We start from the raw sequence: 26,737 nt of genomic DNA on the forward strand, positions 1-26,737 counted from the left end.
GCACCTGCGATGACGGTGTACTGTGAAATGTCAAGCCCCCTACATTTCTCATCTGTAGCCCTTACAACAAGCCCTACAGAGTCTATATGATTATGGTGTCTTTCAGACCTAAGACTGAAAATTTGATCAAGTTACTCAAGGTCCCACAGTTAGAAAAGAGGGAGGGTTTAAGACCCAAACAGACTGATTCCAGAGCTTTAGCTTCTCAGCCAAATAATGACGAAGCAAGCATCCAAAGAGACAAGCAGTCATCAGCATCCGTAATATTCCAGATCTAGACCCTGGGTAGGTTCAGGAGTTTCAGAGTAATTAAACAGAAAGAAAGAATAGGTTAATGGTGGAGAGCATGTGTACTGAAGTCAGACCTAGGTTCACTTATTAGCTTTGTATCCCTGGTCAACAATATAGCATCTTGGAGCATCGGTTTTCTCATCAGTGAAATGGGTATAATAAGTAGCATTCCTTATTCCAGAGTGGTGGTATGAGCTTATGTGAGATCATGCTTATGAAGCAGCTAGCACCATGTTGGCTTTAATTCTGAGCTATTGCCCTCATCAGTAGCTTCCCTGGTAGCTCAGACAGTAAAGCATCTGCCTAAAATGCAGGAGACCTGGGTTCGATCCCTGGGTTGGAAAGATCCGCTGGAGAAGGAAATGGCAACCCACTCCAGTATTCATGCCTGGAAAATCCCATGGACTGAGGAGCCTGGTAGGCTACAGTACATGGGGTCGTAAAGAGTTGGACACAACTGAGTGACTTCACTTTCACTTTTCATTGCCCTCATCAGGGCTTCCCTGGTGGCTCAGATGGTAAAGAGTCTGCCTGTAATGAGGGAGACCTGAGTTCCATCCTTGGGTCGGGAAGATCCGCTGGAGAAGGAAATGGCAACCTACTCCAGTTCTCTTGCCTGGAAAATTCCATGGACGGAGGAGCCTGGTAGGCTACAGTCCATGGGGTTGCAAAGAGTTGGACACAACTGAGCGACCTCATGAGTGCATGCACACATTGCCCACATCACTAACGGGAGTATTTTGCACCCAGTGGCATGTACGCATTGCCCTCATCATTAATGGGAGTATTTTACACCCAGTGAAGTTGAGTGAGTTGTAGAGAGCTGTGGGAAACTCCCCATAAGAAGTAGGAGGGTGAACTCCTACTTCTAGGTATTCTGAGGCCAGCCTGAGGTCTGTGTTTCTGGACTTTTGTGCATGGCATCTATGGAATGAGGGAGGGAGGGAAAGGTCAAATACTGAGCCCATGGGCCTGGCCTTAGGGAAGTAACTGGCTTAGCAGAAGGCATGTGGAGGTGAGGAGCTGCCACCACAGGTCTTCTGTACCAAGAGCAGAGGAGACCAGAAACATGGGATTCTCCCCTATGCTCAGCACACCCTGGCCCAGGACACTGGCTCCTCTGGGAGGCTGCGGGACCCAAAGGATACAGTAGGCTGGGCTTCATCCCTCCAGTCCAGCTCCCTGCTATACATCTAGGGCAAAAAAAAAAAAAAAAAAATTTAGAGACATTCAGGAGACACAGACAGCTGATTCTTAACTGTAATTAAATAATCACAAATTTTTCATTTCTCAAGAAATATTGATTTTTAAAAGTTCTCATTTTTTCCAACATGGAATTTTGCTTTGTTTGCTTCCTTCTTTTCCATAACCCCTATCCCCCCAAAGCCATGACAGATCAGTTAATATCTCGAAGAGGGCAGGTGAAGCTGCTTGGAACAGGTTACGTATTCAGTTTAATGAACAACACCACCATTACTATTACAAAGGGCCTCCCCGACACCCACTGGAGGTCCTTGGGGATTGGGGGGAGGAGATGCCTAGCACTCTTCATTTTAGGGACCCAGGGAAGAGCCAGCTACACTTGCAAGTACGAGGGGTGGGGGGATGGGTGAAACAACGCGCGGAAAGAATAGAATAAGAGGGAGACAGATGGTGTGTGTGTTGGGGGAAGGGATCAGAGATCCTGGAAAACTTATGTTCCCCGATTTGCAAGAATGTTTCCATTTAACCACTTCTTGCCTGACTCCTGATTCTACAGGAGAGAAGCCGGGAGTTACAAGATTGGGGACACCTGTGCCAAGAGCCCGGCCACTCGGGGTGGAGACAGCCCGGAGCGCCGGGAAGCCGAGGCAGAGCGGGGCTTGCTAGCGCCTCCCGGAGCTCCAGCCTGGGTCCGGGACCCAGGTGAAGGGCGGGCTCCCATTCCTCCCGGCAGGAGCCGCGAAGGGGCGGCCGGCCGTTGGGACTGTCCCACGAGGGGGCGCGTCTCGGGCCCTAGGACCCGCCCTCGCGGCGCTGGGCGCGGGGAGGGGACGCGGGAACCCTGGCGCCCGGCGCTCCGCCTCCAGTTTCCGGGGCAGCGCGGTTACCTGCACGGCCCGAGCCGCACCTGGCGCAGGCAGGAGTCGCAAACCAAGCGAGCGCTGAACGGCGGAGGGAGAGCGGGGACAGCACTCGGCTTGGGGGAGCTAGAGGCGGCGGCGGCGGCGTGGAGGCTGCAGGGCGCCTCGCGCAGCGGAGGAGGACAGGCGGCAGCTGCGCTCGGCTCGCTCTGCCCCGCCGGCCGGGCGCGCACCCAGGCCCGCACCGCGCCGCTGCGGGCGCACATGGCAGCGTGAGAGGCCGGCGGCGGGAGAAGCGGGAGGGGCCGGGCCGGGGCCGCAGGGCCGCATGGACAGCGCCGCCACCCCAGCCGGCCCTCACTAGGGGCCCCCAGTCCGCGGGCGCCACCTTCCCTCCCCACCACCCCGACCATGGTGCCTCGGCGGCCGCCCGAGCCGACAGGAACCGGCCGGAGCCGCTGAGCCGGGGGGCCCCCGTGGCGGCCGGGAGCTGCATGGGGGAGCGCGGGCCGCGCTCGAGAAGATGCCCCGGCCGGAGCTGCCCCTGCCGGAGGGCTGGGAGGAGGCGCGCGACTTCGACGGCAAGGTCTACTACATAGACCACACGAGCCGCACCACCAGCTGGATCGACCCGCGGGACAGGTAGGATTCCGTGTGCCCCCCCGCATCCCGCTCCTGCCCCAGGGGCCACCAGCCGGGACGGGGCGGGGACCCCGGGGAGCTCTGCGGGCCTCTTGCGCTGTCTTCAGTGTGCCCCCCCCCCCCACCCCCCGTGCCCTTCCGGACCGCCGGCTCCTGCTGGGTGGGCAGCTGGGAGGAGGGGTCGGCCGGTGAGTTGTCCCAGGCTACCTCCTCACCCCGCGTCATCCTCTGAGGGGAACTCAGCCCCCCGCCGGCACCTGCCGGGAGTTTTGACCTTAAGCTCTAGCCCCGCCTCCCGCCCCCCCACCTCCCCCTTAGTTAGGTCGGGCGGGGGCTGGGGGAGCGATCTAGCCGAGTGATGCTGGGGCTTCCCGGGGAGGCTTTCCCCAGCACGGGGTGGGGGGCGGGGAAGGGGGGATAGGAAAGCTTCTGGTTTGGAGGGGGTGGTAGGCACCCAGGACTCAGCGGGAGGCTGCTGGAGGAAGGACACTGCGTCCCGGGAAAGGCAGACCAGAGTGTGAATTTTGACAGGTGCCTCCCAGGCTCGGAGAGACGGGCGCAGCGGCATTCTGGGGGCCGGGAGGCCGACAGTGGGAAGGAGAGGAAGGAGCGGGGGAGGGCTGATCGGGGAGACTGGTTCTCCAGGAATCTCACGGCAACTTGGAAGCTGTTAGGATGTAGATAGAGGTGAGAGGCCGCCGCAAAGCCCTGCCCATCGCCTCTTCTCCTCCCCGCCTTCCTCTCCTCTGGGGATGGGGGTTCCTCAATCCTGCACCAGCGCGTCCTGACCTTGGTGGGCACCACGCCGGTTGGAGCACCGGATTTTTTTTTTTTTTTTTGCTGAGGCAGGTGGAGTGTGAGATGGCTGGTGTGGCTCTTAAGCATCCAGACTTTCTCCTGGTTTTGGCTGCTTGGCATTTTTTTTTGCACACAGCACCCTCTCTCCATGAATATCCTGGGGGTGGGGGAGGGGGAAGGACCACCCTCTGGGACTGCTGGTTGTCCTTCGCTGTCATCTCTGTGGTCAGTGTCCCAGGAATGCGGAGTTTTCACCTGGTAATTGTGACCTTAGGTGTCAGGTGCTTGTAAAACAATGAAGCTGAATTGTTTGGCTGCTTCATCTTGTGGGGTGGGAATGGAGGTTCCAGAAGTCTAGGATGGGGTGTGTAATCAAGATGAGAGTTGAGAAAAAGAAAAAGCAAGAAAGAAAATGTGAGCTGAGATTGCTCATAGTTTCTGTGAGCACTTTGGTTCATCCATTCCACATGGACTGGGTGTCGTCTCTGAGTTCAGTACTATGCTGAATATCTCATCAATTTAATCTGAAAGACATTTTTAATGCTGAAGAGCTCAGTGTCCCACGGGCAAGCTGCTTTAACCTCTGAGCCTCAGTTTGCCTGTTTGTCAGACAAATGATTTGCTTGGAAGGGAAAGGGTAATAGTGGAACTCTTGAAAGTGGAAGGGATATAGAAGATCAGGGCCCAGCTCCCATTTTCAAACATGAGACAAACTTTGAGATCCGGAGGTGGGATGTGCTTGGGGGTTTTGATCGTCTCACCACTCTGCCTTTTGCCAAATTCTCTGCCAGCTCTGAAGTTCTAGCCTCCACAGTCTCTTGTCCTCACCTAAGACAGACACAAGTTCAAGTTTGTGTGCCCTCCTGCATTTTAGATCCCAGCAGCTACAGAGTCCAGTATGCTGTCAGCAGTTGAATGTCGAGGGCATTGCTAACTCACCCCAGGTCCTGAATCTGGGAACTTCTCTGGGGCACCGAGAGGCTAACACAGCTGCAGAAAGCTGCTTAAGCAGCAGTCATTCTTTACCCTTGGAAGAGGGCACGCAGTATAGCTTCCATGGAAAACTGACCTGGCTATGGCATGATTTCCCAAATTTCAGTATTATGTAGACCACCTTTTTTGCTATATCACCTGTGTTATTGCTGACTTAATACTTGACATTGAATCAACCCAATCTGAATTCTTTTTAGCCACTTTTGCAAATGGGAAACTAGCAATATCTATGGCTCCAAAGAGAAAGGAACCTTTAAAAAGTACAGTGGAAGGGGGAAAAAAAGTGCCTTTCTATTTGAAGTCCACGGCCCCAGCAACAGGCCTCTGCAGCCTGTGTTTTTAGGCAGATTGGCAAGCAATGGAGAGGAATTAAAAACACAACTGGCGCTTAAGGAACTGCTCACTTTCTCCGCCTTGCTGTTCACTGGTTTTACTCTGTGCCTTTGTATCTCCGGTCAGCCCACCTGCACCAGCTTGGGGTGGGGCCCCTGATCTTAGGATGCTGAGGGTTTCTGAGCTCACTCTTGCAGTGAGCCAACTTTGGGGAAACAGCTGAACAGAGGGCGTCCACCTCTGCCTCCCTGGAATTCCCTCCCGCACACCCCAGAAGAGAGTTCAGCCTTCTCACTCTATCTGTGTGGCCCCAGGCAAATCTCCTTACCTCTCTGAGGTGCAAGTGCTCCTTTGGTGAGAGATGAAAGTTGATGAGATGGTCTCTGAGGCCCCCTGCCAGTTCTCAAATATGATCTCATGGACTCGGCTTTGGCCTCACCTTATCCCCCGTGATTCCATGGCAGAATTGGGAGGAGGGCGGTAGGCAGGAAGGTGAGGGAGCTGTAAGGAGGAGGAAAAAATTGAGCAAAGCTGAAAAAGAGCCAGACTTCTTTGGGGTGGTGGGGTTTGTTGGTGGTTGGGCGGGGGGCGGAATTCTGCCAGGGTGGTTACATCTCTGCAGCTGGTTAATGCTATGAAACAAAATATCACATAAAAGAAAAAAGATTCTGCTGGGTGTGTGTGTTTGTATGTCTGTGTGTGCACGCATTTGTCTTTTTTTTTTTTCTTATCTGAATCAAGGAGATATGCCTGCCCATTCCCCTGAATTTAAAAGAAGTAAGTCAAATGGTCCTTCAGTTAGAAAAGTGATTTCTTAGCCACCGAGAACAAAATAGCATCTCGGGTTACCAACCCTGCAGAATGTCTTGGCACATTCTTCCCTCCGGGCCTGAGCTGTTTTGTGTGTGTCCGCCATGGAGGCTGCTGGGGGTAGGGAATCCAGTTTTCAGCTTCCCCTTTCACCAGGGGGTTGGAAGAGCAGCCAGGCAGCCAGCCTTGCCAACTCTCTCCCCTTCTCACCCAGGGGAAGACTGGGAGGCCGAAATTCCTGAGGACGGTTGTCCCAACAACCAGAGAAGGGCCAGTGGGCAGCTCGGGGCCCTGCCGACTGGGCCAAAGGCTCCGCCAAGCTCCGCGGGCTCCTCCTGAGGTCGGGCTGGTCTTAGAAGGTGCCAGGTCTGTGGGGAATCAGGTGCTGTCCATCTGGCCATGGAGCAGTACCCCTTCAGCAGAATAACCCCGAATTCTTCTGGAAGCTTCTAGCCAAGGGCCAGCACTCTGGGTGTATTTAACTTAGTGGTATGCAACAACAAATGCACTGATTGTTCTCTGAGGAAGAATGGATTGTTGGAACTGGCCCTGCCAGAGAAGGTTCCTGAAGCCTAATTCCTGCTCCTTGGTGTGTGGGGGGAAGGGAGGGGGACTGTGTTCAGACTTTCTTCACCTGGGAGCTCTGTGGGAACAGTTTCTGTGTCTGTGTGATCAGTGCTGGAGGCCCACGTGGCTAGCAGTCCTTGTTGAGAGAACCCAGCAACTTCTCTCATGATATGAAGAGGAATTTTTGCCAACCCTGTTATTACAGGAACAATCCATAGTGTAAGATGTTGGGCTTTACAGCAGGCAAAAGATCTTAATCTCCTTCTGGTCACAGACCCTTAGAAGCTTCCAACAGAGGTTAAGGACGTTTCTCGAAGAAAAGCATGAACAGGGCTTTTGGCACATCATTTCTCAGGGGGTTCACCGACCCCAGATTCATAACCCCTACCATGGATTAGCTTAGAAACTGCTCATGACTACCTGTATGCGCTCCTGTTTAGCTGAGACATAATGATTGAGAACTGACTGTATTCAGGCAGTCTGCTGAGCACTTTACATGGAGGATTTCTTTTAATCCCCCTAACAACCCTGGGAGTAGATTATCTACCTGAGAAACCTCGAGGCTTAGGGGGCCTAAGTTCGGAGAAAACCACTCAGCTTCTGAGGAGCTGAGATGTGATTGCCAGGCGTGTCGACTCAGAACCCACATTCCTGACCACTCAGCTGCCTGGAATCCCTTGCAGAATCAAAAACCTCTGCTCTACTGCCTAAGGAATTCAGCCTTGGGGAATGGAGCCCGGACAGGCATGATTTCACTTACCTGCTGCCATTCTGGTGTGGCCAGGCCACAGTTATTCAGAGAGCAGTGTAGAAAATGGGAAGAGGGGACTTCCCTGGTGGTCCAGTGGTTAAGATTCTGCACATCCACTGCAGGGGTTGTGGGTTCAATCCCTGGTTGGGAAACTAAGGTCCCACAAGCCACATGGCAGGACAAAAATAAACAAATAGATAAAAAACAAAAGAAAATGAAAAGAGCCTTTGAATCCTGACATCTTTGATCTGCTGCTTATTACCTGAGTGACCTTGGCAAGTTATGTATTCTCTCTCAGCCTCAGTTTTGTCTTCTTTAGGATGGGATGATATACATCAGCTGTCAAGAGGCATTTTGAGCATGAAATAAGTTAAATTGGGCAGGGAAACTATCATAGAGCCTCATATAACAGTAGACACTTGGGAATGTCAAATCTTGTAGCTTTTACAAGGAGGTCAGTAAAGAATCTGCCTGCAGTGCAGGATCTTCCAGGGTAGAGAAGATCCCTTGAAGAAGGGAAAGGCAACCCACTCCAGTATTCTTGCCTGGGAAACCCCATGGACAGAGGAGCCCAGTCAATGAGGTCACAAAGATCGGACCGACTAAGCGACTACACTTTGACCTAGAAAATACTTAAGTCAAATGGAGACCAAGTCTCCATCCAGTTCTGTTCAGTTCAGTTCAGTCACTCAGTCGTGTCTGACTCTTTGCGACTCCGTGAACCGCAGCACGCCAGGCTTCCCTGTCCATTACCAACTCCTGGAGTCCACCCAAACCCATGTCCATCGATTTGGTGATGCCATCCAATTATCTCATCCTCTGTTGTCCCCTCCTCCTACCTTCAATCTTTCCCAGCATCAGGGTCTTTTCAAATGAGTCAGCTTGTCGCATCAGGTGGCCAAAGTATTGGAGTTTCAGCGTCAACATCAGTCCTTCCAATGAACACCCAGGACTGATCTCCTTTAAGATGGACTGGTTTGATCTCTTTGCAGTCCAAGGGACTCTCAAGAGTCTTCTCCAACACCAACAGTTCAAAAGCATCAATTCTTCGGTGCTCAGCTTTCTTTATAGTCCAACTCTCACATCCATACATGACCACTGGAAAAACCATAGCTTTGACTAGATGGACCTTTGTTGGTAAAGTGATGTCTCTACTTTTTAAAATGCTGTCTAGGTTGGTCATAGCTTTTCTTCCAAGGAGTAAGCGTCATTTAATTTCATGGCTGCAGTCACCATCTGCAGTGATTTTGGAGCCCCCCAAAATAAAGTCTCTCACTGTTTCCATTGTTTCCCCATCTATTTGATATGAAGTGATGGGACTAGGTGCCATGATCTTAGTTTTCTGAATGTTGAGTTTTAAGCCAACTTTTTCACTCTCCTCTTTTACTTTCATCCAGAGACTCTTTAGTTCCTCTTTGTTTTCTGCCTTAAGGATGGTGTCATCTGTATATCTGAGGTTCCAAATCGGGAAAGGAGTACATCAAGGCTGTATATTGTTATCTTGCTTATTTAACTTACAGGCAGAATACATCATGCAAAACGCTGGGCTGGATGAAGCACAACCTGGAATCAAGATTGCCGGGAGAAATATCAATAGCCTCCAGCTCTGTAGCAGTTTGCAACTGCTTTGGACCTTTCTGGTCTTGTCTAACCCTCTCATTTCACTTGATGAAACGGAAACCTATGTCTTGCCCCAGGTCACACAGCAAATGTCAACCTGAGTCTCTGGTGAAAAGTGAAAGTCGCTAAGTCGTATCCGACTCTTTGTGACCCCATGGACTATACAGTCCATGGAATTCTCCAGGCCAGAATACTGGAGTGGGTAGCCTTTCCCTTCTCCAGGGGATCTTTCCAACCCAGGGATCGAACCCAGGTCTCCCGCATTGCAGGAGGATTCTTTACCAGCTGAGCCACAAGGGAAGCCCAAGAAGACTGGAGTAGGTAACGTACCCCTTTTCCAGGGGATCTTCCTGACCCAGGAATTGAACCAAGGTCTCCTGCGTTGCAGGCGGATTCTTTACCAGCTGAGCTACCAGGGAAAGGTCTCCTTTCTTCTTTCTCATATGTAAACTTTTCCTTGAAAATCAGACCCAGTTTCTTCTCATCCACTGTAATAATTTGAGAGTATTTTATGCTTGTGGTTTATCCTCTGTAATCCTTTTTGGCTGTGCTGATGGCCAGCAAGTTTCTTTCATAGCGTCACAACCATGTGTGAGTCGCGTCATAGGAATGTGTTATGTGTCAAGCAAAGTACAGCAATTGCAAGTGCACTACTATTTTTATAATCAGTTTCAATCGATTTAAGGTTATTGTCAGACTAATGTCACTTTCCACCAATTTACATTCTGACATGCTTTCTTAGCAGGAATTATAACCAGCCTGCCAGGGAATTTACCCAAAGCCTCTATTCTCCATGCTTCTGATCTTAATGATCCACTAATACCTTTAGTTTGGGCCTTTACAATTATGAGAGGGCCTTTCTTCTCCTTCCAAGGCCTGAATTTATGATCTACACGTCTCGTGGGCATCTGCAGTGCACGGGAGTATCTTATGTCATTCATTAAGAAAGAAATAAGGTTAAAAGGCACTAATCTAGCTAACAGGAAGAAGTAAGAGGCTTTGGAACCCACAAATGAATAGTAATAAATGTTAATATGTACTCTGGGCTGCACATAAAGTGTTTTATATTATGATCTCACTTAATCCTTTTGCCAGCCATATAGGGTAAATAGTGTTACTCCATCCTCAGATGAGGAAACAGAGACTTAGAAAGGTCATGAATTTATATTTGCTCAAGGTCACCACCACGAGGTGATGCGCCCAGGACTGGAGCCCAGGTGGTTCAACTGAATCCAAACCCGGATTGTGCTGTGCTTAGTCGCTCAGTCATGTCCGACTCTTTGACACCCCATGGGCTGTAGCCCACCAGGCTCCTCTGTCCATGGGGATTTTTCCAGGCAGGAATGCTGGAGGGGTTGCCATGCCCTCCTCATTGTAGCCATTTTAGGACTCCAGATGCCCTGTCTACAAACTGGCCTGGAAAGTTACCATTCACTCTTAAAATGAGGCCAGCCTGCTGTGGATCTCAGGGAAAGATGCTGGCAAGGAGGCTTGATCAGAAAAGCCAGTGAAATCCACATGGTGGCTTGGGAGACCAGAGGGCACAAAGGCTACCCTCTGGGATCCGCCAGCCAACCAGAGCTCTGGGAGGGAGGGAGAGAACAGAGACAGAGGCAGGGAAACTCTGAAGGATGCAGTGTGTGGAGAGTTCAAAGCCATTCCCAAATTGCTTGGGTAAATGCTCCCAACAGCCAGGGGCTTAGTAACCACTAAGGCAGCTCCTTCCTGTTATTGCCCCTCCCGCTTTTGGCCTCAACAAACTGACCTGATTCCCCACTCCCCTGGGAGCCCGGGGAGCCTTGCAACAGGGCCCTTTTGAAGAGAAGAGAGTCCGGTTGCCTTAGTTACTGGGAAGGTTGGAACGCCAAGCTCAGGTGCACAGGAGAGACGAGGCTAGAATCAGTGGGAGCTGGAAGGCGGCCGGCCTGCTGCTGCAGAACCCTCGGTCAAGTTTTGGCAGCATCTGCAGGGGTGCCAACTTTACAGCACTCGCCTGTCCATGCTGAGCGCACCTGGAGCTCTCTCTCCAGCCACGTCTGCCTTCAGGTGATGACGATCTGCCCCCAGCTCAGTGAGGGGCCCAGGATAAGAGAAGCCCCCTTCCCTTGGAGAAATGGCCTGGGTAGCATCTCCTTGTGCTTCCGCTTGGACAGGGCAGAGGGCTGGATAGGGGCTGAGTCCGGGTAAAAAATACATGCCCTGCCTCTCCCAGCACAGAGGGTCCAGCCCGCCAGCCGCACACCCTTCGGTGGAACAGCTAGAGGCTCTGGTTGCTGCTGCTGACAAGCTTCTCAGCTGTTCTGGATCCCTGTTTCAGACTGAGATAAAAGAAGAGAAAACTCAGAAACTGGATACAGTGGCGTTTTGTTATTTAACCTTCACCAGCGGGCCATTAAGCCTCTGGCTCCTGAGCAGCAAAGCTCCTGCCAAAATAACGGGGCCGGGTGAGGGGGTGGGGGGGCATTCACTGTTGTGTGGGAAGAACATAGAAAATTCTACAAAGATGCTGGACCAGGGAGAGGGGGTGGAGAAGAGAGCAGAGAGGGGGCGGAAAAAAGGACCAGTGCAGTGGGTTACGTCCCTGCACCACCACCCCCGCCCCCATCGCTTCTTCCATGCTTCTACCCATGACATCTCACCATTGCAAAGAAACGGGATCTTTCAGTTTCAAATGTCTGCCAAAGAAAAAGGACTAAGGCTTAAGTTCTCCTTCAATGGTCGGCCAGGAAAAAAAAAAAAAATGAAGCTGCATCAAGATTAGGGACACCTTTGTTGGCTTTTTTTCTTCCCCTGCTCCATTCATCACTCTCTGGCAGCCAAGACACCAGGCCAGCGGCAGCTGCTGACTTTCCCCAGCCGGCTGCCTGCTGTTGCCGGGCCCGGTTTGATGGCAGCCCGGCTGTCCCCAAGCTGGCTTCCTCCTCACCCAGTGGCAGTTACTTTTTCGGTTTGTCTCTGGGCTGCCCTTAGGATCCACTGACTGGTGCCTGACTAGGGAGGATAAAATGTCAAGATCCAGGCATCAGGTGGCTGTTAGGATGAGATGACCCTGGGACAGCCTTCTGATCCTGCATCTGTCGTGGCTTTTCTTGGATAGTTAGGGCTCTGTGAGCGTGGCACTGTGTAGTCCAGGAATTTCTTCCACGTGCATTTGTATTATAACCGGCCCCTGGTGATCGCAATGATAATGGTTATATTTAGTCATCTTTATCTAGTACCTGGCATGTGCCAAGCACAGTCTTTTGCGCATAGTATTTTTCTGACTTAATGGGGAAACTGGGGTTAAGAATGGCCAAGGGACAAATTCAAGGTTGCATGGGTAGAAAGGGGGAGAGTTGGAATCTGAATCTAGGTCTGTCTGATTACAGAGCCTTAATCTTTGCACCACTGCAACCTTCTCAGTGCATTTGGAGAGAGGAAGGGAAGAGGGGAGGAGAGCAAAGGAAAGGGAGCTTTTTAACTACAGAGGTAACACACCTGTTAGCATATATACCTTGTTCACTATGGAGGAAAATGTTTGTGTGGCTCCAGCCCAATGCTGGTTTGATATATCACACAGTTCCCTGCAGTGGAAAAGGTCTCCATAAGGATCTCCAGAGGCTATCAAGTCAAGTCCTGCCTTTGTCATTTCCAGGTAGTAGGTCACCTTGAACAAAGCCCTTCTCAATTGTTTAAAGCACAGGTAAGGAGGGCACGACTTCCCTGGTGGCTCAGACAGATCCGGGTCTCCCACATCTGTCTACGATGCAGGAGACCCGGGTTCGATCGCTGGGTTGGGAAGATCCCTTGGAGAAGGAAATGGCAATCCACTCCAGTACTATTGCCTGGAAAATCCCATGGACAGAGGAGCCTGGTAGGCTACAGTCCATGGGGTTGCAAAGAGTCGGACACGACTGAGCGACTTCATGTTCATAAGGAGGGCTTACCAACCCCCCGAGGGTTGTGGGGAGAGGAAAGGCGGATCTTACCCAGTGCCTGCTACACACGATTTTCACATGGGAGCTGGGACTAGTTAGGCGAGTTTACCCTTCTTTGCCTTGGTAGAGGAACAAGAACCATTGTCGCCTCCTTTCCAAGTCAAGTTTCTTCCTGCTGAACCAGGGTTCACTTGAGCCACGTTGACATCAGAGTTTGCAAACCACCTTGGGGCACTCACTGTATAAATAAACCAATAAATTCTTTTCCCCCTGGTCTTATCAGAGGCAAGCCCTTCTTTGGAATTTCTGGAGTGAAGTGACTCTTGCCAGGGAGCTGGCACCAGGGCGGTGTGTGAGGCAAAGGTAATGAATCGCAGTGGTCATGGCTGAGTGAAAATGGCTGCTGTGGGAACTGGAGTGGGAAGTGGGGGCACGTCTCTGGAATTCGTTGATAACTGCTTTGATATCCTGGTCCTTCACTGGGGCTTCCCCGTGCCCTGCTGACGAGCCGTTTGAGAACCTGCTGATTTTAGCGTGGAGGTAGCACAGAAGGGCATTGGTATTTATCTTGTCCCACCCAGCCTGGGGTTGGCCATTCATTCAGCAGGTATTTATTGAGTGCCTGCTGGGCTTCTGGCTCCGTTGCCCTAGCTGAGGATCAGAGCAAAGTCCCTGCTACAATGGGGTGTACCCTCGGGTGAGGGAGATGGGCAAACAGTTAAACAGGCAAATTACATTATGACCAGGGGCTTGGTATTTGCTACAGTTTGACCCATCTCAGGAAGATGGAGGGATGACCGTGTCTTAGACACCAGTTGGTAGTTGTGGTGTGAGCTTAGATTTGGATCTGAGAGACCTTTGTACCTTCCGTAGATAGGGTGTTACCCAGAGCCAATGAGGATGAGCTGGTCACCTGGCTAAGTGCTAGGAATGCAAGGGTAACACAAGACCGTGTCCAGCTCATAACATTTACTACACATTAGTGAGAAACTGTCATCAATCTGTGCAAATAGAAATCCCAGGCTCTCTGAACCTTGTTTTTTTTTTTTTCTCTCCTGTTTCATCTGGACTCAGTTAAAAAATATTTATGGAGCGCCTGTAAATGGATAGAGTATCTGAAATATGCTGGACATTGTTCCAGCACTGGGGATTTAGCAGTGAGTACTCTTGCCTGGAAAATCCCATGGATGGAGGAGCCTGGTAGGCTGCAGTCCGTGGGGTCGCTAAGAGTCGGATACGACTGAGCGACTTCCCTTTCACTTTTCACTTTCGTGCCTTGGAGAAGGAAATGGCAACCCGCTCCAGTGTTCTTGCCTTGAGAATCCCAGGCACGGGGGAGCCTGGTGGGCTGCCATCTATGGGGTCGCACAGAGTCGAATATGATGGAAGAGACTTAGCGGCAGCAGCAGCAAGCCACAAAAATCCTGTCCTTACATTCTACAGCAGTGATCGTCATACTTGGGGAAGCATCAGAATCACCTCGAGGACCTGTGAACCCCAGTCCCACCTGTACGCTCCCACCACTGCCCCTAGTTTGAGTCAGTTGTTTAGTCACTAGGTCGTGTTTGACTCTTTTGCGACCCCATGGACTATATCCCGCCAGGCTCCTCTGTCCATGGGACTTCTCAGACAAGAATACTGGAGTGGGTTGCCATTTCCTTCTCCGAGAGTCTTCCTGACCCAGGGATCGAACCTGCGTCTTCTGCATTGCAGGCGGATTCTTTACTGCTGCTGAGGGGCCCGGAAATTTGAGTTTCCAATAGGCGATACTGCTGGTTTGTATCTGTGCTTTGCATACCACAAACAGTTGATTTATTGACTCCTCAACAGTAACCTGGAAGTGGGGAGAGTAGGGGAGCACCATCTCAATCCGTGTTTCATGAACAGGGAACCGAAGAAGGCAGATGAGGTAGCTTGGCCCTCCTTTTTATGCTAAGTGGGCTAAAGGAAGTGACTTCAGGAGCAAGCCCTGTTTACCTGCATCCCTATGATGCTACGAGCAGTTTTGTTCTGGTTCTTTTGCTGACCCGAAGCCTCAGTGGTGGCACAGTCCAGTAGGGTTTTCTCCTGCATTGTGAAATACAGTACAGGGAAGCAAGAGGGCTGAGCAGATCCAGGGAGGACATTTTCTTTATCCGAGAATGTGTGGAGTCACGTATCCATGGTCACAGAGAGGAGCAGAGGGAACAGTCTTCCCTGTTCCTCCCTGCTGAGCCAGGGTACCTGTGCCAAGCAGCTCTCCTATCCCAAGTCTAGGAAGTCCAGGGGCGGGGAAGAGGCAAAGTCCACCCCCCAACAGAATCCTCGAGGGAGGCCTTGTCCATGGCTCTTCCCCTTGACCATGACTTGGACTGTGCATCTCCCCCTTCTCACTGGCTAGTTGGCCAATCTTGGTTAAGCCCCTTAAAGCCTCCTGAGGCTCAGTTTCTTCATTGACAAGATGGGAATACATTAGAACCTACCTCGTAGGCTTAGTCAGAATCAAATTTAAGGTCACTGTCCGTATAGTTCTAAGTGCAGTGATTAAGGTCTCCTTGCTAGCTTTATCTATACTTTGGTAGTTTCTGCTCAGTTCATGTATTTTGAGCACCATAATTTTTTTGGACATAAGCCATTTCTCATTTCTCTGGGAAAAAACGGATCATACTTAAGCATATACACATCTTCCTGGTCAACAAAGACTGGGAGGGGTATCTTAATAGCTCAAAACATTTCAAACCAGCCTGAATGGTTTATTCCTACTACTGATATGAAACAAATATTTGCCAGCTGCTAGTGGAGGACCCTGGGTGTTTCTTCAGCTTCCTTATTGGTCACCAGGCCTGTCAGTCAGTTCAGATCAGTCACTCAGTTGTGTCCAACTCTTTGCGACCCCATGAACCACAGCACACTAGGCCTCCCTGTCCATCACCAACTCCCAGAGTCCACCCAAACCCATGTCCATCAAGTCGGTGATGCCATCCAACCATCTCATCCTCTGTTGTCCCCTTCTCCTCCTGCCTTCAATCTTTCCCAGCATCAATGTCTTTTCAGATGAGTCAGCTCTTTGCATCAGGTGGCCAAAGTATTGGGTTTCAGCTTCAACATAAGTCCTTTCAATGAACACCCAGGACTGATCTCCTTTAGGATGGACTGGTTGGATCTCCTTGCAGTCCAAGGAACTCTCAAGAGTCTTTTCCAACACCACAGTTCAATAGCATCAATTCTTTGGTGCTCAGCTTTCTTTATAGTCCAGCTCTCACATCCATCCATACATGACCACTGAAAAACCATAGCCTTGACTAGATGGACCTTTGTTGACAAAGTAATGTCTCTGCTTTTTAATATGCTGTCTAGGTTGGTCATAACTTTCCTTCTAAGGAGTAAGCATCTTTTAATTCCATGGCTGCAATCACCATCTGCAGTGATTTTGGAGCCCAGAAAAATAAAGTCAGCCACTGTTTCCCCATCTATTTCCCATGAAGTGATGGGACCGGATGCCATGATCTTAGTTTTCTGAATGTTGAGCTTTAAGCCAACTTTTTCACTCTACTCTTTCACTTTCATCAAGAGACTCTTTAGTTCTTCTTCACTTTCTGCCATAAGGGTGGTGTCATCTGCATATCTGAGGTTATTGATATTTCTCTCGGCAACCTTGATTCCAGCTTGTGCTTCCTCCAGCCCAGCGTTTCTCATGATGTACTCTGCCCAGGCTGAGTGGTTCTCAAAATGTGGTCCCCAAGCAGGACATCAGCTTCACCTGGGAACTTGTTAGACCTGCAGACTCTCTTGTCCCATCTTGGACTTACTGATCAGACACTCTGGTTGTGGGGAGGGTGGTTGGGAGCCCTGCGAGCTGTCTTTCAAGGAGCATCCCAGGGGACTCTGCTGCCCCTTGAAGTCTGGAAACTACTGGCCGAACATTTGTAGCCAGAATGCCATAAGGTATTTTGTGGGTGGTTGCTGGCAAAATCTGTCCAGGTTTGAAGAGCCTTCTGAGTATGGGTAGATGCAGCCCATTGAAATGGTCATCAGCCTGAGAACATTTTTATATCAACCCCTAAACTCTCATTTCTTTTTAAAAATATTTATTTATATATTTGGCTATGCCACGTCTTAGTTGTGGCATGTGGGATCTAGTTCCCTGACTAGGGATCAAACTTGGGCCCTCTGAATTGGGAGCATGGAGTCTTAGCCACTGGACCATCAGAGAAGTCCCCCCAAATGCTTATTGTCCAAGTGGGACCTCTGCAGTTCTTGCACCAGGTGTTACCGTCACTTGACATGTTTGCATCAAGATTCAGCTCACATTCCCCTGTCCCTGGTGGTGATCAGCATCTTTGCTTCACCTTCCTCACAGACCGTTGTGCCCAAGGGAGCCCCATCTCTTGTTACTTCAGCGTGAAAGACTTATCAGGAATCAAATTCCCGTCGGACACTTTGGTGCCTGAAGGGCCCATGGGCTTGGACTGCAGCATTCTTGCTTGCCCAGTGGCACATCCATCAGGATGTTTGGGGTTCCCTAGAAGTCAGTTGGGTCATCTCAGGTCTGAAGTGGCTCCAGCCATGCTTCAATTACCTTCCACTTCTCTTGCATGTTGGCTAGAATTGAGAGCAAAGAATGTATTACCTTGGTGTGTTTCATTCCTGGTGAGAATGGTGCTAAGAAGTAGGTACAGCAGTGACCAAAGACAGACGTCATTCCTCATGAAGCTTATAGACACATAATGAGAACATGAACCAAATCCTTACAGATTGGGAAAATAAAGAGGACGCTGTGTTCAAAAATAATAGCCCTTGTAAATGACACCACACGTCAAGTTATAGAATTTAAAAGTTGTGTAGTCAGAAAAACTGTTTGCTTTTAGCTTTAAGTAAAAAAAAAAAAAAAAGGAAAGAAAGAAAGATGGATCACTATTCGTCTATGATAACCACGCAACCTCTTCAACTGAGTTTTCTTAATTCTAGTCCGAAGAGCATGGCACTCACTGTAGTGGCAACAAGAGGTGTTTGTCTTTCTTTTTTTTTTTTTGAATGAAAGATTCTTTCAATTCTATAGCACTTTACAGTTTTCAGAAGTTTCACACATGTGATTTCATATGGTCCCCTAATAACCCTCGCCTCCTACATTGTCCCTCTCCTCTTCCCTCTCCCCCACTGGTAACTACTAGTTTATTCTCAATATCTGCGAGTCTGCTTCTTTTTGGTTTTACTCACTAGTTTGTTGTATTTTTTTGGATTTCACATGTGAGTGGCATCATCATTCTTTCTCTGTCTGACTTATTTCCCTTCGCATAAGGCCCTCACAGTCCATCCATGTTGCTGCATACAGCAAGATTTCATTCTTTTTTATGGCTGAGTGGTAATCCATTGGACATGTATATCACATTTTCTTTATTCCTCTGTTGATGGACCTTTGATACCATTCTAAGTTTAAGAAGCGATGATCAATAGACTTGTCCCAAGTCATTCCAGAGACTCAACGAGGACTAGATCCCTTCAGCCTCTCCCCATAACCTGGCCTACTTCTGGGACCTCACATCCAAAACATCTCTTCCTTTCTTCAGGCATCTATGGATGTTTCTAGTGCTCAGGTGTTCTCTTTCCAAGAGTAAGTCTTCGGTCTGACCAAAGTTCCAGAAGTGTCACCAGGCGACATGCATGGCATCTTCCTTGACCTCCCTGTAGCATCTAGCGGTGTCGCCAACTTCTGCCTTTATTGGTGGTCTTTCTCATCCCTTAACCTCTCCCTAGTGGTGGCCTGTGTCCCCCAAGCCTTCAACCACCTCCTGTGCAGTGAAACCTCAGGTGCTCAGTTTCCTGCTGGATATCACTTCTCTGCCCAGACAAGCACTTCAAACTACCACGGATCTAAAGTTGAATTCAGTCTCCGACTCAACCAATGGCTTTGCCCACTGGGGTCCATCAAAGCCACCCCCACCTGTGTCTATTGAAACCCCATCTCCTCACAGGCCACACCCACTGGTGGCCATTGAAGCCATGCCCACCTTGTCCTTTGAAGGGCCACCTCCCTCACTGGCCACTTGGGACACCACTTGCTTCATGAAGCCTTCATCATGTGCCATCTCCCCCCGCTGCTCTGCTGAAAGGAATCTACTTTAAGTCAGGCCTGTTCTGGTCCAAAGCAGTAGAGGCCCACATGACATGGCTCCAAGAAAGAGGCTACTGTGAGATTAGAGGTTTTGCTGGAATTTAAGGAAGGTCATAGCAACCCCCACCACCGGACTGGCGGGAGCTATAGCTGGAGTCCGTGAAAAACAGTGTCTCCATACATGCCCCTCTATTCCCTCCTGTCGCAACCCCAACCCCCTACCCACCCCCAGAGTTATGGTTTCTGCTACCTCCTGAAACCTTTATACAGACTATACAAATCTAAAGTTTGTTCATACATTCATAAACCATGTTATGAATTAGTTCTGCTTCGAACTTGCTGTGTGACCCCCAGGCAAGCTACTTAATCTCTGTGAGCCTCAGTTTCCTCTATACAAATAAGGCTAAGAGGAGTAAAATAATAGCCCAGATTTTATTGAGTGCCAAGCCCCGCTCCAAGTGCTTTACATTTATTAGCTCAATTAACTATCACACTAACTTTCTGAGGGAGGTACTATTACTGGCACAGAGAGGATAAGTAATTTGCCCGAGGTCACACAGCTAGAAAGTCGAGAAGCTAAGATTCAAACTCAGGCTCTCTGGCCCCAGAGCTCATGCTACTAGATTGCCATTCATTGTGAGGGTTATTGTGAGAATTACAGGACAGATTCTCTTATTTAGGACACACAGCCCAGGGCAAGGCCCGGAATAATTACTTAAGAATGCTAACAGTCATGACATCATCACAGCATTTGCTTGCAGGTGACCCATCTGACCTTCGCAGCGCCAGCCAGTCTCGTAATTCTCCACCTCAGCAACCGCAGCTAACTCTGTGTCCCCAGTTGAGATTCTTGCGAGACACTCATTTGGAAAGATGACAGAGCCGGCCTTGAACTGGACTCATCTGGTTACAGGGAACTGCATCAGGGCTCAGGGGTCATGTACCCCCACGGGAGCTGGCCACTCAGGTGAGGCTGTGGGTAGCTGGCACCCGGAGGCTGTGCTTTCTCAGAACCCCCAGAGTCCATGTTTTGGAATGCTGTGGCAGTTTGGGGACCCAGTGGTTACTCTCTGAGCACATGCTCGATTCTGAGCCCCACTTTTGGCCTCATCTCCCTTATGACAAGCTCCCATTCATTAGCGTGACCCTGACTTGTGCTCCTGGAAGTGGGAACTGTGGACCAGCACACCAGCATCTCCTGGGAGCTGGTTAGAAACACAGACTCTCAGGCTCCACCTCAGACCCCTGAGACTGCATTTTGACAAGATCCCCAGTGGTCCTTTGGCAGGTTAATGTTTGAGTAGCACTGGCCAGTCAACACGAATGATGTTTGCATAGCCCTGTTTTATTCTTTTGTTCTGTAGCTGACTCTGCCTCCAGACACAGATAGCAGGTAGTATCAGTAAGCAGTGGGTTCTCACATCTAGGTATAAACACTACCAAGGACCGGGAGCTTCTCAACCTGTTCCTGGAATTCCACTTGGGATAAGGGATTGAAGCTGGATCCGGAAATGGGGGTGGGGGAGGTCTCAGTGGAAAGAGGATCACACCTGCTGAGAAAAGGCCTTGAGAAAAGGTCTTGAGCCTGCAGCATGCCCACCAGCAGGGTCAGAGGTCAGATCCGATGCAGGCTACAGGGCAGTCCACCACTGTGGCCCCCAGGGGGCAAGAGACAGTCAGAAGATGGGAACTTTGGTGGCAGGGGCAGTGTCCCTTGGCTGTAACAAGGAATGAGGAGGTGGCCTGGCAGGCACCTGGCAGAAACCAGAGGCAGGATTCCAGTCCTTAGACAACAGTGGCAAGAGCAAGGCAAGGAGGTCTGGGTCCCAGAGAAGCTTCCCAGGCAGGGGCATGAGCCAGCAAAATAAACAGCAGGTTCCTTGCAACTCTGTCCCTGGAACTGTCTTTGAACAGGGCAAGATACTGCCATGTGGGGACTAGCAGAAACAGTGCCGATGGCCAAAACTGGGGGCCAACTGAGCCAGGGTCCATCAGTCGCTCCACACACATTCCCCCCACCCCCTGACCTGCCTGGTGCAGCCCTGGTCCCAGCCAGGGGCAGCCTGAGCAGGGTGGCGCTGGGGCTGGAGAAGGCAGTTTCCTTGAGGGGCCCCCGGGGGTGGGAGGGGCAGGGAGCCAGCCTAAGGCTGCAGAGAAGTCTGTACAAGGCCTCACCTTCCTGGCAGGAGAGTGGCGGGGAGGTGTGGCAGGATCCCAGAGGGCTTTCCCATCGCTGCTCCCTGACCCAGCTTCACCTGTGAACATCGTTCCTGCCTAAGCGTGGACCTTGCCCCGACGCATTCCTGAGAGAACCACCCACCAGCATCCTGGGAGCACAGTGCCAGTGCCTCCGGGGGAGCGAGGCCCCTGACGCCCTCCCTGCATTCGTTTCCAGTTTGTTGGATGTTGTCTGTGTGTCTGTGTAAGATGACTGAAGAACGAGTCATTAGTGAGCTGTCCAAAGTCCCTTTGGGGACATTCCAGAAAAATGAACCAATATCCCATCAAAGCCATGGATGCGGCATTCTTTCAAAGCAGAGTTTCTCAGAGTGTGGTCCACAGATCTCCCTGCCTTACTCCCCTGTGAAGCTTATAAAACCCAGATTCCTGGGCCCCCACCTGAAAACAACTGAATTCGAATCTCAGTGAGGTTTCCCAAAATTTGCATTCTTACTAGGATCCCCAGCCAATTCTAATCCACCTTAATCTTGAAAACTTGAAAACCTCTCCTCCCACCGCCCGTGAGGCACTTTCTTTCCTTTGCATAAACCAGGTCCTGTCTCTGCCTGCTGGTGGTGCTCCCTTCCTGTTCTGCTACACCCAGATGCAAGGTCACCTCTTCCTGGGAGCCCGCCTTGCTATCTTTGTCCCAGATCATGTAGGGGGGCCATTGTGCCCCCCTTCTAACACGGCTCTTGCCACATCGGTGTCATTTTTTTCATATCTGTGTTCTCCACTGAATCTTAAAGCATCCCGTCAAATCTCCCCAGGCTCAACACAAAGCTGTGTGCATAATTAGGACTAATAAATGCCTGAATATACGTGAAGGCAGCTGAGAGGGACTGATGAAGCCACAGAGCAGAGGGTGAAGTCAATGCTTCCCAATAGTAAGCTCCCATATTCCGATTCTCCTCTCAGTCGATCTGAAGTCCTTGGTTAAGTTTTGAAGCTGGGGAACAAGTATTGGACCCAAGGAGAGTCCAGGGTTCTGGCTGGCCTGGGGCACAGCCCACCCGTGTGGGCCTGAGGTGACCCCCGTGGAAGCCTAGCTACATTTTAGAAAAACTCCAGCAGATAAAAAAAGGGAGGGGCATGATGCAGAAGAAAAGCGACTCAAGGATGGTTTGCCAGCCCTAAGCCTGACCCCAAAGCCCAGGCCTCTAGAATGTTCAACACCCCCTCGCCTTGTCAGGCAGGGCGGGTCAAAGAATAGAGCTATCAGACCATGAAACGCCCAAGAGTCAGTTTCCCCCAGCCTTTCTCAGAGATCACTACCACCGTTTTCAGTGTGAGGCTCCAAATTGCCATTTGCCAAACTGGGAAATGTCGACCCAGCAGAAATCGCACAAAGATAGGAGAAGCCCATGGCCGGCTGCCTTCATGGAGTCAGTGAAGGGAGAGCCGGGCGCCTGTGAGCTGAAGAATGTGGCCATCTCCTTGCTCTGAAAAACAAAATGCATTTCCTTATTCTTAACAACTTGAGCACCACGAAAACCTGCTTTACCAGTCCAGGGCACCTCCTCTGATCTCTGCCTCTCTGTGTATATGTGGGGTAGGGAGGGAACAGGGTGGCTTTGGAAAAAGACCTGGCCTGGTGAGACTCTAGGGTCAGCCCAGACGGCTGTGACCACAGAGGACCTCAGCCCTGGAGGCAGACTGACTGGTTAACATGTCACCGCAGTCCAGTCAGAACTTTCTTTGTCTCTTTGAAGAGAAAGGATTGGCTGAATTGTAGGTGACTGGGCAGAGCAGCTGAGGGGGAGCACCCAGTGTTAAGTGTGGGCTCTCGGAATCCTTCAGACAGTTGCCGATGAGACATGGAGTATTTATTTTCTGCCGTATCAGTCAACAAGGATGTCCAGTCGTCAGCAATTGCCTCCCTCCAGTGTGAGCCGTTGAGCCCTACCGCTGCTGCTAAGTCACTTCAGTCGTGTCCGACTCTGTGCGACCCCATAGACGGCAGCCCACCAGGCCCCCCAGTCCCTGGGATTCTCCAGGCAAGAACACTGGAGTGGGTTGCCATTTCCTTCTCCAACGCATGAACATGAAAAGTGAAAGTGAAGTCGCTCAGTCGTGTCTGACTCTTCGAGACCCATTGGACTGCAGCCCACCAGGCTCCTCCATCCATGGGATTTGCCAGGCAAGAGTACTGGAGTGGGGTGCCATCGCCTTCTCCAGTTGAGCCCTAAGGGGACACAGAAAGGAAAAGAATATCTGCCATCTGTCAGCCATCAGACTATAGCCATTCCCTTTGGTGAGCCCCAAGAAAGCTCAGGATGTGAAAAATACAAGATACTGGCCCCAGATAGCTGAGATGCACATCAAAGGAATGGTTTCATGTGCCCCTCAGCCCAGATTCTTGCATCTTCCCTTGTGTAGAAAAGCACTAAATTCCTTAATCTGGGTTATCTGGTTTTCTTTAGTTAACAGTAATCTTAAAACGTTCAGACTGCCTGTTCATAGAGCTTCTCTATAACCTGGCTTCTCTCCTCATCTCATGCAGAGTTCTCTCAGGGTTACTTGAGATGTTGTCCTCCGGGCTTGAAGTCCTAAAAATTCCCACTGACTAAAACATAACTCTCAACTTTTAGGTGGTAAATGTTTTTTTAAGTCGACACTGAAATTCCATGAGGGCATCTGTATGATAGGATTTTTAGGTCGTTACTGAATTTCTTTCATACTTTAAAAAAAATGTTATTTATGTATTTGCCTGCACTGGGTCTTACTTGTGGCATGCAGGATCTTCTGTCTCCCTTGTGGCATGAGGAATCTTTTGTCAAGGTATGCGGACTCAGTTGCAGTATGTGGGATCTAGTTCCCTGAGCAGGGATCGAACCCAGCCCCCCTGCATTGGGAGCACAGAGTCTTAGCCACTGGAACACCAAGGAAGTCCAGAAGGATTTATTTCTGAATCCCCTCTCTATCTCTTCTCATCTCCTCAGATTACACTTGGATAGCTTCCAGGAAGAAGACAGGATGATGTTACTGTTTGTTCACATTCAAAAAATGATACAAGTTCAAAAATCTTGTTTGATGCTACAGCAATTGCTCCACCTGCCACCCCAGCTGGAGGTTGTGACGGCTGCCATTTACTAAGGAATTTTACTGATTGACTTGTGTCTCCCGTCCAGAGGAGGCAGCTAAGGCCCAGAGAGGATAGGGAATTTATCAAGGTCACACAGCAAGTTGGCGAGAGAGTTGGATTTTAATGCAGGCGTTGTGACTGCGCAGCCCCAGGTGCTTGTCTTGCTGCGTGGTTGTCGCATAGAGGTCCCTGGTGCTTGGGGATGTAACATCACTGACCATTTCTCCACCATTTCTCAGAGCATCTTGTGTACACGTCCTGGTTAGAGGATTAGTTAAGCTCTCACACTCTCCAGGGAGCAGTGGCTAGACTCCTTGCCTCCTTCCTAGAGTCCACAGGCAGTCAGATCCCATAGACCCTAACTGGTAGGGCAGTGAGGATGAGAGACCTGCATCTGTGGCTGGAGGAGCCAGCAGCCAGGTCATGATGACCCACAGGCCACGTGCTCCCTGTCACTTCCCAGGTACCCTCCGCCTCCCAGCACCTCCTCTCCTATCTCCCTCTTTGCTCCCTGCCCTCCTGGGTTCTACAGCTGTTTGGAAAGGTGGGCACAGAGAACTTTTCAGAAAGAATCCAGTTCTCCTAGCGTCCTGGTAGCCTCGCTCACTCGAGAGAAAGAGAAAGAAAAGCAGGATTGTGTGGGCACGAGAGCGAAGTGTATGGGAACAACTTAGACCCGACTGTTCATCATCCAAGAAGAAGGTCTGTCTCCCGAGCGTCCCCATTTGCAATCAGGGGTGCCGCCCGCCTTTGTGAGGGGCCACGCCATGCTGAGTGATGTGTTATCAGTGCAATGCAATAGCCTGATGACATCATGAAAATCCAGGCTTTGGGAGAGAACATGTTCACAGGCAAGAATACAGCGCTGAGGAGATGGAAGGGCCTGGTTACCTGGTATAATCCAGCTTTTATTGTATAACCCCTGAGTTTATTGGCCCCTTGCTCCTGTTCTCTTTGACAAAGAATGATTTTTTTTTTTTTTTAGACTTTCTGATTAACAATCAGTAGTTTAAGCCTGCTAATCATCTCTTTAGCTTGGCATGTGAACCAAGGAAGGGCCATGGCTTGTAATCTGTTCTCTCAGGTCCAGAAATTCAAAGTTTTTTTTCAAAAACTAGACTATTATTCAGGATAATTCTTATCATAATTATAATAAACATTCTGAGGTTTGTTATGTAGAGATGTGTTTTAGTTCACTTAAAAATTTTTTTTCTTATTCCTTTTTTCCAAAAGTTTTCTTTTTCATCTGAGTAAAGCATACATACGGAGAAGGCAACGGCACCCCACTCCAATACTCTTGCCTGGAAAATCCCGTGGACGGGGGAGCCTGGTGGGCTGCAGTCCATGGGGTCTCGAAGAGTCGGACACGACTGAGCGACTTCACTTTCACTTTTCACTTTCATCCATTGGAGAAGGAAATGGCAACCCACTCCAGTGTTCTTGCCTGGAACATCCCGTGGACAGAGGAGCCTGGTGGGCTTTCGTCTATGGGGTCGCACAGAGTCAGACACGACTGACGTGACTTAGCAGCAGCAAAGCATACATGACAAAATGTCTCATTTTAACCATTTTTAAGTGTACGAGTTCAGGGGCCATACGTACATTCCATCGCTGTGTAGCCATCACTACCATCGGTCTCCAGAACTCTTTTCCTTCTTGTAAAACTGAAACTCTATCCCCATTAAACACTAACTCCCCCCTTCTCTTCTCTTCCCCAGTCCCTGGCAACCACCATTCTGCTTCCTGCCTTCACTGCTCTAGGTACCTCATATGAGTGAACTCATACAGGGTTTGTCCTTTTGTGACCAGCTTATTTCACTTAGCATAATGTCCTCTGGGTCCTCCTTTCCTGTGTGTGTGTGTGTGTGTGTGTGTGCGCGCGCGCGCGCGAGCATTGTGCTCAGTTGTGTCCAACTCTTTGCGATCCCATGGACTGTAGCTCGCCAGGCTCCTCTGTCCATGGAATTTTCCAAGCAAGAATACTGGAGTGGGTTGCCATTTCCTTCTCCAGGGGATCTTCCCGTCCCAGGGATCGAACCTGAGTCTCTTGCCTTTCCTGCCTTGGCAGGCAGATTCTTTCCCACTGCACGCTGCAGCATGTGTCAGAATGTCCTTCCTTTTGAAGGCTGAATGCTATTCTGTTGTATGTTTACACCATGTTTTGTTTATCCGTTCATTTATTCATGGACACACTTACACCTTTTGATTAGCATGAAAAGTGCTGCTATAAATATGGGTGGACAAATACCTGCTTTACATGCTTGCCTTCACATCCTGTGTGTGCACACCCAGAAGTGGAATTGTCGGATCATATAATAGTTCTAGTGTTCATTTTTTGAGGGACTGCCACACTGGTTTAAACAGCGGCTGCACCGTTTTCCATTCCCGCCAGCAGTGTACAGGGTTCCAGTGTCTCCACACCCTCACCAACACAATTGTTAGTGTCCGTTCTTGTTTTGTTTTTGATAGTAGCCATCCTAATGGGTGTGACATGGAATCTTGTGGTTGTGGTCTACATTTCCCTGATGATTAGTGATGCTGACCATCTACACAGAT

The 26,737-nt window shown here is 50.1% G+C and overlaps 1 protein-coding gene across 1 annotated transcript in view; it reads left to right on the top strand.

Moving 5' to 3' along the window:
- Positions 1 to 2,877: 2,877 nt before the first annotated feature.
- Positions 2,878 to 26,737, top strand: part of WWC1 (WW and C2 domain containing 1) — a 157,890-nt gene continuing 134,030 nt past the window's right edge. The window contains exon 1 of the mRNA XM_061424279.1: positions 2,878 to 2,996. Coding sequence (XP_061280263.1) covers positions 2,878 to 2,996 — 119 coding nt within the window. The remainder of the gene's footprint in view (positions 2,997 to 26,737) is intronic.

Source organism: Bos javanicus, chromosome 7, assembly GCF_032452875.1.
Source record: "Bos javanicus breed banteng chromosome 7, ARS-OSU_banteng_1.0, whole genome shotgun sequence".
Lineage (NCBI taxonomy): Eukaryota > Metazoa > Chordata > Mammalia > Artiodactyla > Bovidae > Bos > Bos javanicus.